The sequence below is a fragment of the Artemia sp. Qi Xiang Cuo genome, chromosome 9 (assembly GCF_049724085.1).
Source record: "Artemia sp. Qi Xiang Cuo chromosome 9, ASM4972408v1, whole genome shotgun sequence".
Lineage (NCBI taxonomy): Eukaryota > Metazoa > Arthropoda > Branchiopoda > Anostraca > Artemiidae > Artemia > Artemia sp. Qi Xiang Cuo.
In genome coordinates, this window is record NC_142802.1 from 60,198,279 (window position 1) to 60,211,543 (window position 13,265).

A 13,265-nucleotide genomic window follows, 5' to 3' on the forward strand; every position below is an offset into this window, starting at 1 on the left:
TAGCCGAATCTCATAAAAAGATATTTTGAATGTATATGTGCTGAAATTATTAAATTGATAATTATCGACGAAATTTGTATCTATGAATTTGCCTAATAATGAATTTGCACTTAAACTTATATTTGATCGTCGTATGTTAATGTTATGCGAGCAAATGTTTTTTTTTCAATTTATTCTAGTATTATTATGCAAATTATATCGTTATTAAATTATATGTTACTTGTGCATTATTCGGTACACACTCGAGAATGTGGATCTACGGAAAGACCGGTTTTAGGCAGGGAGTATCCGAAGAAAATTAGCTTAGGCTCAGTTGAAATCTACGTTCTAAGTTTATTTTTATTAAATATTTAATCGATAAAAATAGTATTTTGATTGGTTTAGGTTAGTTTAGGTATTTAATATAATGCTTTCTGAGTAACCCCCCTCCCCCCATCAATAATCTTTGTTGTATTTTTCATAATTTCGTTGCTAAATTATTGTATTTCCACCATATTTTGGTATATTTTATTATGATTAACCAAATTCATTTCTCAAGTGTGTACCGAATAATGCACAAGTACGAATTATATTATAGTACCTAAGAAAAGAACCTTGACAGAGACCCCAACAAAGGAAATTTTCGAATAACAACACAACAAATGCACTATATTTGGACTTTATAACACAAAACTTTTCAAATATAAGACCACCGCCCCCCCCCCCCCATGACATAAATTTTTTTTTAATTTTTATAGTTTATTCGTTACTATTTTTAAGTTTGCAATTTTAGTATTAACCAAGTGGCGCCCAAAGTGAAGAAAACTCTTCAGCTCCTTCGTCTTCGCCAGATTAACAACGGTGTCTTTGTGAAATTGAACAAGGCAACAATGAACATGCTGAGGATTGTCGAGCCATACGTCGCTTACGGTTACCCTAATTTGAAATCTGTTAGGGAGCTTATCTACAAGAGAGGTTTTGCCAAGGTTCGACAGAGGCGTATCCCCATTACTAGCAATGATATTGTTGAAAGAAAACTCGGTAGGTGCTCATTCAAATCTTTGTTGAAACATTGTTTTCTCTACTTGTGGTACTTGAGAAGAAGGAGATAAGAAGAAAATGTTCCTAAATTGTTTATAGGAAAAGATTTTTTATATAATGAATTGCTCCCTCCTGAAAACACAAACCGTGCCACCAAGCCGCCCGAGAACAACATAGCGGCGGATGCTCCTTTTCCACTGTAATCTGTTGAAAGCTTCACTGTTTATCTTCTCGTGTGGAGTCTTAATTTCCTTAAATTTCTTGCTTATGACTTTTTCCCACCCCATTCGGGAACGATCTGCTTTTCCTTTGGCCTAAACAGATAGATGGCCGAAAGTAACAATCTTTGGAGATTATCATCAGTAAAACGTGTCCTATTCACCTCAACATTTAATACCTCTCCCCTCCCCCCTGGATACCACCTTGATAGGATACCGTCTCAGCTCTACATTAGAAAAATAATTTACTTAATAATTAATTAGATCACTATATGGTTCAAACAAACATTCAAAATAACTTTAAACTGCTTAGTGTTCCTTGAAAAAAAAAATTTGAGTGTATGAGTAAAGGGGTACAATGACAACAACAAAAATGTCGAAATTATTCAGATATACCTCAAATTATTTAAAAACTGAGTCATAGATTCGCTGTGGCATTCAGTAAGATCCTAAGAATCTAATTAAAAGGGAGCACACACAAAAGCCAAATTAGGCCAGTAGCCTATGAGAAATCGCAAAATACCCAAGACAATGCACAAGTCCCAATGGGGGGTCCTGGGTCTATCATAATATTTCAAAGGTTTCCCTGGGAATTTGATATCAATTTCTTCTGTCTCCACTTTAAATGAAAAAAATAATTATCTTTTTGGCATCCCTGCTTTCAATAAAAAAAGGATTATTATTTGAAAATGATAGCCCCCTATCCCCCCCTATAGGCAATAATTTACAATTTATTTATGAATCATATTTTTGGGGTAACTTTCGTTTCAATCTTTAATTCCCCAACCTTGTACATAGCTTATTCTATAGCTAATTTTCGTCTCAATAGAAGGGATTTTTTTTTTTTGGGGGGGGGGGGAGTAAAAAATCTTCAGAAAGAAGATTATATTTTCTATGAGGTGTCTAACCGTCGAGCATTAAATATTGAAACAATATCATTTGAAAACAGCAAAAGAAAGAAAAATTCGGCAAAATTACAGTTTAGCCGTAGAAACAATTTGTCGGCTGTCATTTCAAAATCCAACTGAAGGCTAAAGCTTTATAGTAGTGAATGCGTTCTATAATTCTATTCAACTTGAAAATAAAATTCTTGATTATGAATGAAGTAAGAAATAGCGATTGGGAAACTGCATTCGAAATAATTTAAACTCATTTCATAAAGAGGATAATTTGTTTGTCAACATATGAAGAACTGTGTATATTGCAATATTTGCAATTGCATATTGCATCCGTCCGGTTTTTATGCAAAGTAACAAAAGAGATGAAAATTAATGAACAAGAGAGTAGTGAAGAATTATGGTATACAAAGTAATATTTGGTAGGGAAAGTCACTGGTGATAAATCGCTAGGGGTGGTACGGTGATTGCGTGATTTTCGGGAATTCGAGGAACCAAATTTTTTTCGGGGTGACGCATAGATTTTCGGGGAAATACCCAAAAATTCGGGGATAGTGCAAGCCCTGCTTGATTTCTAATCAGGAAAATTGAAATACTAAACCACACGAGAAGGAAAAGCTCCGACTTTGCGGTTGACGCAATAAAGAATTGCCGCAAAATTAATTTAAAGTCGACCGAACGCCGCCGCCTCTGCCGGCAGCGTTGCAACACTTCGGCGGCGGTCGACCGGGCCTCTCGTCGGCGGCGTTCGGTCCATCCGCCGGCGTGGCGCCTGGATCTAAACTTGTTCTTGCTCAGTGTCTGCAAGAAAGCTAGTAGGAAGGATTTTATTGTCACGGCAATCAGTTGTCCCATGGTATGCTTTCCTAGCAGAAGTGAACTTGGAAAGGCCATCTTGAAACCCCTGTAATGGGAGCTACGACCGTCTTTTGTTGCAAACAAAAGAATCTCTTCTTAACAAAAAATTATTCAAATTTTTTTTGATTTTTGGTTAGGTTTTTTCGCTTAATTCCATCTGTGTGATATGAATAACTCGTAAGGATCTTGCTCATGCTGTTTTCTTCAGAAGAAAACTTGCAAGCATGGTTGCAAGTTTACTTTTGTTTATGTTTACTTTACTTTTGTCCGAAGTTACGAATTTGGAATTATAGTTATTCGAAGTTAAATTGGTAACAGACCCATTGGAAGCTCTTAAAAGGACCTCAAAATCTTAAATTATTTCTACGTTTTTAACAACTACTTTTATTTTCGATAATTTTCCTATTTTCTCTGCTTTTATTGAGGTTGTGAAATAGTAATATTTATTTAGGAGTTACTTTGACTTAAAATGGTATCACCCATTGAAAGCTCCCAAAGGACTCCCAATTTTTTAAGGTTTTTACTATCTGTCCTACTATCTGGCCTACTGTTTTTACTATCTGACAAAAACAAGCATGGTTGCAAGTTTACAAGTTTACCGTATATCAAATAGCTTCTTTTCTTCTTCTCTTCTTTTCAAGTTTTCTTTTCGATTTTATATCAAATAGCTTTGGTTGGCTATCCGTTACCACGTGAAACACGTTCTCAGTAGAAGCAGTCCAGAGAAGACTTAAAATAAACTCAGACACTAGTGTCTGATCGTAGTTGTCAAAGTGTATTTTCTTTCTTTTGTTTCTTTTTATTTTTCTTGTTTTTACTCCGTCTTTTTTGGGCATGGCCATTTTTTGGTTAGGGATGGAATGAATGAATGACTTATCTCTGTGAAGTTTCACATGATGAATTGCCAGTTGTCTGAGGCAGCTTTGCCAAAAATTTTACACGTACTGCAATGTACTTAAGTGAAAATGGATTGTTCTTTTTCGTCTGTTAACTCTTGATTAATTAGAAAACCAGCTTGAACATGTCGGGTAGTATTATTGATTTTAACACACAAGAGAAGATAGTTCTGAATCACCTTTTGCATATATTTATCAAATCACAACGGCTCATGACGTGATTTGTAACGGATGTTGTGATTTGACATGTTGTGATTTGTAACGGATGTTAGAAATCACAACGGGTCATGTTGTGATTTGTAACGGATGTTACAAATCACAACGGGTCATGACGTGATTTGTAACGGATGGTGTGATTTGTTGTGATTTGACATGTTGTGATTTGTAACGGATGTTACAAATCACAACGGGTAATGACGTGATTTGTAACGGATGTTGTGATTTGTTGTGATTTGTAACGGATTTTACAAATCACAACGGGTCATCACGTGATTTGTAACGGATGTTGTGATTTGTAACGGATGTTACAAATCACAACGGGTCATAACGTGATTTGTAACGGATGGTGTGATTTGTTGTGATTTGACATGTTGTGATTTGTAACGGATGTTACAAATCACAACGGGTAATGACGTGATTTGTAACGGATGTTGTGATTTGACATGTTGTGATTTGTAACGGATGTTACAAATCACAACGGGTCTTGACGATGTTTGCTCATCTTCGGGCTTAACTTTTTTTTTATTAAGATCAGAAGTAGTACAGATTCCCATAATTCTGTGAAGAGTCATTTCTCTCAAGCACTATCAAAACATGGAAGGATGTGGCTGTTCAGGGGGGGGGGGTCATGACCAAGATATTGTAAAGGTGATAACATTAGTCATTTTCTAGTGTACATACTGCTTTTTTTGGGGTGGGGATTTTCCCTCGAGAGCCGCCAACCCTTGGGAAGGATATTTTCTGTGTATATTTGAGTTGGGTATTTTGTCCAGGATATATAGGACTTTTCATGACTCAATGATGAATCAGTTTTAATAGTTCAAATAGCCCTATTTGCTTCTTTAATCTTAAACGGTACATAAAGCGACTTTAACAATGGTCAGTAAAGGTGATTCATGGGTGGGTATATTGTTGGGCATTGATGAGCAACAAAGTAATTGTTGGAAACTAAAGGGACAATATTGTTGCTGTTGCTGTGAACCTTGCTTAATTAGGAAAGAAACATAAAATGACTGTTACCCTGGCTGATTTTTTAGCATTATAAGTTTCCACATGCTTATCATGCCAAGTATCAGCCTATAGCAACTGTTTTCTTTTTGTCTTCTGTTTCCTATGAGACAAGAAGTAGACACGGAAAACGACACATCTCTGTAAAAGTTTCTTATGATGATTTGCCAAATATTTGATGCAGCTGTGGGAGAATCTAACTCGTGCTGTGTATTGGCTACCTATTTTTTATTTTATTTTTTCTTGCTAAGCTTAATAGTATGCTAGTTACAACTGAAAAGAAAGGCTCATAGCTTATATCTCTATGTTATGCGGATACTAGTGTATTTTAGCAACCTCACTCAAGAAGTGAAGTTGGGTTAATCATAATGAGATATACCAAAATGTAACGAAAATATTATACTTTAATAACTAAATTATGGAACCTACATTAGGGAATTATGGAAAGCAGGCCGCCTAGAACGTATTATGTTAAATACCTGACCTAACCAACTGTATATTAAATATTATTTAAATAAAATATAACTGCATAGTAGTTTATCTCACTCAGGCTAAGCTGATTACTCACAAGTACACACAGAGGAACCGATTTTACAAAAGATCAAGAACAACAGTGTGGTCGCTATAATACCGTTATGCGTTATACCGTTATACCGTTATATACCGTTATACCGTTATGCGTTTGCTCATTTTGATACTATTGTGGGATTAGGCATTCCATAAATATTTGCATTAAAGTGCCAAAGACATCCAAATAAGGCATTGTTTGGTCCTGGACCCTTCATAGGTCTATTCATACCTGAAAGCCGCGATCTATTTATCATTTGCTTGTATCGAAGTTTTGAATTTTTTAGGGGAGTACCATATTATCATCAGTCTTGCCTTGTTCAAACGTCAAAACAAAGAAGTGAAACTAATTAGTTAAGTTTAATAACGCTTTTTGCCTGTAAAACTTCGAACAATCTGTTTATTCTCAGAGACAACTGCAGCTTAAACGGAAAGCCATGCCTCCTAACATGCTGTGTCCTCTTATTATATTTACATTTTTATATTGATGTTATTTATAAGCTTGTCAAGTTTTTTTCTATAAATATTACACAATATTTCATAAGCCAGAATTTTAAGTATTATGGGTTATATTCTCGCCATGTTACGCACCTTCTTATAGCGATCGTTCCTTTCTGTTATAAATAAAAAAAAAGAAGTTTTTTTTAACTGAAAGTAAGGAGCGACATTAAAACTTAAAACGAACAGAAATTATTCCGTATATGAAAGGGACTGTCCCCTCCTCAACGCCTCGCTCTTTACGCTAAAGTTTCACACTGGGTCACAACTTTATTTATTAAACAATAAAAACTTTATCGTAAAGAGCGAGGCGTTGAGGACGGGACAGCCCCTTTCAAATACGGAATAATTTCTGTTCGTTTTAAGTTTTAGTGTCGCTCCTTACTTTCAGTTTAAAAAAACTTGTTTGTTTTATTTAATTTCTGATCGTTTTTTAGTTAATGCAGCTTTTATTTGCATAAAAATTTTACTTTCTTTTGCTAAATGGATGTCTTTACAAATTAAGTTACGCAACTAACTTCTATATTCGTATATTTTTCTTCTGGCAAAAAATACAAAGTTGCAGATTTTTGTAGATATGAGCTTGAAACCTATGTAATAGGGTTTTCTGATACGCTGAATCTGACGGTGTGATTTTCATTAAAATTCTTTCACTTGTAGGGGATGTTTCCCCCTCTTTAAAAAATCGAGTAAATTTTCTCAGGCTCGTAGCCTTTGATGAGTAATACTAAACTTAATAAAATTTATATATTTAGAATCAGCATTATAAACACATTCTTTTGATACATTTATTGACATCAAAATTCCGTTTTTAAAAGTTTCGATTACTATTGAGCCGTATTGCTTGTTTTTTTATTGTTTTTTTTATTACGTATACGTTATTACGTAAATGAAAAGGTTGTCCCCCTAGTAAACACCACACTCTTTGCATTAAAAGTTAAAAGAATATTTAATTAACAAACCCCTGAATAATCAAGGTCGTTTAATTAGAATAGATAGCTCTTTTGAAAGCACTAAAAAAATAGCTGTATCGTAAAGAGTGAGGTATTGACTTGGGGGAGAACCCCCTCAAATACGTTATAATTTCTGTTGGTTTTAATTTCTAATATTCCTTCTTACATTTCAGTTGAAAAAACTTGCTTTTTTTTATTTAATTTCTGATTCTTTTTTAAATAATGCTTGGAAATCCGGCGCCCCCTTCATAGAAATGTCCCTTACCCCAAAGAAACATCCTCCACGGAAATATTCTCCAGATTAACCCCCCGTCTAGCCCCCCCCCCTCCAGAGAAAATCCTTCCTGAAAATGGTTGTATACTTCCCAATAACCAATAAATAATGCTGGCAAGTCCGGCGCCCCCTTCATGGCAATTTCCCTTCCCCCATGAAAACTTCCTTCATGAACAGATCCTCCAACATAACCACCGACCCACCCTTCCCTCCCACAACCACAAAAAAAACCTCCTGAAAACTTCTGTATACTTCCCAATAACCAATACTATATGTTAACATTGGGTAAAGTTCAAAACTTTTAGCCCTCCTTCTGGGAGCGTCTTGGGACTAAGTCATCCTAAAAGACATAGTTATCATATTTTCGACCATGTTGAACAAAATGGCTCTCTCAAAATTTTGGTCGGGTGACTGTGGAAAAAAATGAGCGTGGGAGGGGGCCTAGTTGCCCTCCATTTTTTTGGTCACTTAAAAAGGGCACTAGAACTTTTAATTTCCGTTCCAATGAGCCCTCCTACGATATTCTAGGACCACTGGGTCGATACGATCACCCCTGGGAAAAAAAAACAACAAACAAACAAACAAATAAATATGTATCCGTGATCTTTCTTCTGGCAAAAAATGTAAAATTCCACATTTTTGTAGATAGGAGCTTGAAACCTCTGCAGTAGGGTTCTCTGATACGCTGAATATGATGGTGTGATTTTCATTAAGGTTCTATAACTTTTAGGGGGTCTTTCCCCCTTTTTTTGAAAATCAGTCAAATTTTCTCAGGCTGATGGGTAGCACTAAACTTGATGAAAGTTATATATTTGAAATCAGCATTGAAATCTGATTCTTTTGATATATCTATTGGTATCGAAAACCCGTTTTCTAGAGTTTCGGTTACCATTGAGCCGGTTCGCTCCTTACTTACAGTTCGTTACCACGAACTGTTTGATATCTTTAGTTTCATCCGAAGTTTACACTAATGAAGTTAACCGAACATGACCTGCTGAAGTCTTTTTCGTTCTAATTTATTTTATCGAATTTAATTATTGTTCGTACTTTTTGGAAATCCTCAGCGTATACCTCTTTTCACCAAATTTGTTGATATGGGGGATTAAGGGTGGGAAATAGAAACAATTTCTACCAAGGGCTGTCTTGAGGGGGAACCTTGGTCAAAAAGGAGCGCGTTTGAATATGTACAAATCTGGATATTTGGTTACGACAAATCCTAATTACTCATATTTTGGCTTAACAAACAGACATGCACGCACAAATATTTTTTTCTGGAGGGGGGAAGGGGGTAAGGGAGGACATATGGTTATCAAAAGACAAAAATAATCGAATTAAAAAAAACTCAAGCTTTTTTCATGAAAAACAAAATCATAGGATTTGGGGCCTTAATCTCCCTCCTTGCTGCTCACCTGCACATGAACGAGTGATTGTCGCATAAATATTGTGTTTGGCTGGTTTTTAAGCAGGACGAGCTAATTATTCTCCTCGTGCTACGCACCTGCCTATAACAACTGTTTTCATCTTTTATCTTTTGAGTTTCATCCGAAACTTAAATAAATGATGTCAACTACACACATTATTGAAAAAAATGTTATGTTTTTCATGTTTCTTACTCTACATAACTGGTAAGTGCCTGTAACCCAAGAGAAAATTTGTTCATAGGCAATTCTTTTGTTTATATAGGTATTTACAAATGCAGCAAACATGTAAAACCAATTAACAAGCCTAGCTAACTCAAATGAGAGAGCGTCAGGCTACTAACCCACCTGGGGTCTACTAGTCCCACCTGGGTTCAAGTCCTACTATGAGATTATGTTTCTTTGAAAAAAGTAAAATATTGAGAACATTTTCCTTTTGGGTGAAAGTTTTATTCATGGAGAAAAAACTATGGACTATTTTACTCGTGCAGATGAATGCACAATTAAAAATTAGTATTTACAAAGGTATATTTTTGATATACCATTGCATTTTTTCACAACTAGGAGATCCACTTGAAACTTCCAGGGAGACTTTTTGCGGAAGGAGGGGGGGGGGGAGGACATTTGACTTCGAATTATAGAGGGAAGGCAGAAAAACGTTCCTCCGATTCTCACAAATTAATGCATGGTGCTGTTTTTTCTTCTTGTGCCTGTCGTTGGACAGGCTTTGCTGCTAATTTATTTATAAATGCAATGAGTACCAAGAGCGAGGCCGTATCCAGGGGAGGGGGCTAGGGGGTTCAACCTCCCCCTCCCGAAATGTTTTTCTGATCCATATAAATATGACAAAAATGAATATAAACAAATTTTTGATGGTTTTTTATATCACCCCACCCCTTCGAACAAAAATCCTGGATACGTCTCTGGTCAAGCATAGACTGAATCAACCTCTATGCAACCAGCTCCTTGTTAGTCATCTGCATATGAAGGACGGATTGTTGCGCACATTTTATGTTCAGCTCGTTATGTATGATAGGTTATGTTGTTTACTTCATTTTCGTCTTCCTCCTTAACAACTGTTCTCATGTCTTATCTTTGAGTTTCCTCTGAAACTAAATAAACGAAATGAATAGCAGAACTTGTTTTGAAGATCCTCTCTTTTTCCTACGTAATTCGTTTTTGCTGTTTCTGAAGTTATTTGAATTATTTTATGGTATACAATGCCTCCGAGATTTGTTATATATAATTTACATATGTAACTAACTACTTGAAATGAAGTTAGTCATTAAGAAAATATTATTGATATCGTTTAGGGATTTGTCTTTGGTATATAATTTGACCTTTTTCTTTTAGGTAAAGTCAATGTTATTTGCTTAGAAGACTTGGTACATGAGATTTTCACAGTTGGCAGTAACTTTAAATATGCCTCCAATTTCCTTTGGCCCTTCAAGGTAAGAATGTTTTCTTCTGGAAATATTACTGGTTTGGTTCTTATTTTGTTGTTATATTTCCTTATATTATTATTTTTGTAAAAACGCAAATTTTTAAATTTGTTACAGAACCGTAATTGGCCTCTGTCATCCCTGTAGCTTCCAATGTTCTAATCTTGATTTGCCGGCTTATCTTCTTATTCTTTCAAACTTTTTTCAATTCTAAAAAACATCCTAGACATCGTCTATTCTGCTTTTAAGATCTTCTCTGTATCCGCCATCTTTACTAATAATACTTCCTAGGTAAGTGAAGCTATCCAATTAATCTATCTTCTCGTTACCCAACATCACTTTTACTGTACGTATTCCCAGTTTAAGCGACTTGTCTTCTTAACAATAATTTTCAAGCCTATTCTTGCGCTTTGAACTCTCAAAATTTCCTAGAATCATTCATTTTGCTAGTATTTTCATCTAGGTCACTCAAAACTAGTGGTGTCTAGCCCTATCCAGGAAAATCGTAGTTAATTATTTTAAAAAAATGGTAATGTTTTACTCTAGACAGAAGACACTTCGCCAAAAAGGTGTATTTGGTGTATTTGTATGTTTTCTTTTTAAACTAGCTGGCTGGCTGGGATGCAACCTCCCTTTGTGGGTGCGCTTATGTAAATAATTTGGATTGGTCCTGGAATCTCCCCGTCCCTCCCCCTCGCAATAAAAGAAACAAAACCAGGACATTATCTGCTACCTTTCGTCAGTCTTTGTTGTAGATATTATGATGATAAGAATTTAAGGACCCTCTCCTTCCCTGTTTCGACTATTAAAGAGTAGAACGTCGAAATAGGCCCTCATATTCCATCATTCCACCTTTTTTTTTACTTTAATAACCTGTTCGGGTAGTTGCCCTGATATTTTTATGAACGCCATCGCAGTGTCAAAGATCCCTTATTTATGACTCCCATAATATTTGTCGTTAGGGGGGGGATCTGCTATGATAGTGTTTGTTTTCGGTATGCGTTGAATCTTTCAATATGCTGACTGACCAATAAATTTAAATTTTTATTTCATATTTTAATAAGAAAATTATTGTGATATAAAGATGAATATATGATATCGGTTTTTACGAAATGTACAATGACGTAGAAAAATAGAAATAAAGTAAATAGAAAAATAAAGTAAATAGAAAATAATCGAAATATAACTCAAATTAACGGTAATAGAAAATATTTATTCACCACAGTAGCAAGAGCTAACATAAGTGTCTCAATATTACAAAAAAAAACCACTAAACATAATGACTAGAAAGAAAAAAACAACAACACCAAAAATATAAAGTAGGAAGAGCTACTTCAAGGTCACGATTCATGACTATTATAGTGACCATACATTATACAAGATTGGAGCAGTAACACATGTAAATGAATATACAAAATGTTTTATAATGGAATTTAATCGTTTAAGATTAATCAAAGTAGCAAAGGCTAGTGTAGGTAGGTGGTGTACACAATAAAGCGAATAGCAGTCAAAACAAAATTCAGCACTATAATAAAGGTTTCCTAATGACATACACTGCAGTTTTTAAAAGGAAAGGAAATCGAGATTATTAATACGAACTTAATTGCTTACCCTTTATTAAAGTTGTCAGTTTATCAGCTTAGCATCTGTCTACCATTTTTTGTAAGTTTAATGAGCAGTGTTCCTAATCAATTTTCTATTTACAGTTGAACACACCAACCGGTGGATGGCGTGGCAAGAAAAACCATTTTGTTGACGGAGGTGACTTTGGTAACCGTGAAGAGATGATCAATGAATTACTAAGGCGCATGGTTTAAACTAGTGCTTCTTTTGTCGACAAATAAAATCTGTCGCCAAGTAATTTCACTAAATGATTTAGGATTTCAGCTAAATGAGACTCCATGCGTCGTGTTGGTGGCTCCGTGCCTAAAGGCAATGCTGTATCTAGGAGTAGGAATCTCAGCGTAAAATACGGACTTTTGGGTATGTGGTGGTTAAAAAAAAGGTAAATACCTTTTCCGTTGTTGAACCCCAAATCAAAATTCTTCCACGATCAGGCTGAAAGGTTGGAAATTTTGAAGGAAAATTTCTCCACTTGGTGTCATCTATGAGTGAGCCGACGCATAATTTTGCTATTTATTTTTTTTTAGACCAGGGTACTTCGTATAGAAAGAGTTGTCGTAGAAACTTCGAAAAGGGCTCATTCGATTGGAAATTGCAATTTCTAGTGCCCTTTTTAATAGTCGAAAGTGATTAGAGGGGATATATCTTTAAGGATGACAAACCACCCACAACCCTCAGGGCAAGGGTTGTAAGTTATGCCCTGTGGTTATATAAGGTTTTTATAAAAAAAAGGTGGTAATATAAACTTCGGAGGGGGCTTATTGGATTGGTAATCAGGTGTTTTAGAAGACAAAAAAGTGATTACTCAGGTCAACTAGAGGAGGTACAAAACTAAACTAAAAACTACTATTTGTGTTCAGATTTTTAAAAGGGTGTATGTTGATAAAAGAAATGGAAAAATTTTCTCCGACATAAAAACAGAAGGCCAAACTATAAATTCCTTAATGTAAACAAGAAATACACAAATTATTATTTTCTTTTTCCCTGAAAAGACTTATGTCAATATAAAACGAACAGAAATTAACCAAAAAACCTTCTGTTCAGCCCTAAAATGACGGATGTTAGATAAACTTATCTATTAACAAATGAAATGACACAATTTTTATACAGTCCTAAATAGGGCTTATGCCAGATTTGCCTCTCACTCTCGGACTATCTGTATTGGCTTTTTCTACAATTAATCATGGCTTGATGCCTGCAATTACTTGATTCTAATTCAAAATTTAATAAAAAAAAACAAGTTTTTTAACTGAAAGTAAGGAGCGACATTAAAACTTAAAACGAAAAGAAATTATTCCGTATATGAAAGGGCTGTCCCGTCCTCAATGCCTCGCTCTTTACTCCGTATATGAAAGGGCTGTCCCCTCCTCAATGC

General features: G+C 35.2%; 1 protein-coding gene across 1 annotated transcript in view; it reads left to right on the top strand.

The window, feature by feature from the left end:
• Positions 1-12,128, top strand: part of RpL7 (ribosomal protein L7) — a 33,768-nt gene extending 21,640 nt beyond the window's left edge. Inside the window, exons 4-6 of the mRNA XM_089094806.1 lie at positions 773-1,020; positions 10,179-10,276; positions 11,974-12,128. Of these exons, the coding sequence (XP_088950932.1) occupies positions 773-1,020; positions 10,179-10,276; positions 11,974-12,084 (457 nt within the window). The 3' untranslated portion in view covers positions 12,085-12,128. The remainder of the gene's footprint in view (positions 1-772; positions 1,021-10,178; positions 10,277-11,973) is intronic.
• Positions 12,129-13,265: the final 1,137 nt, after the last annotated feature.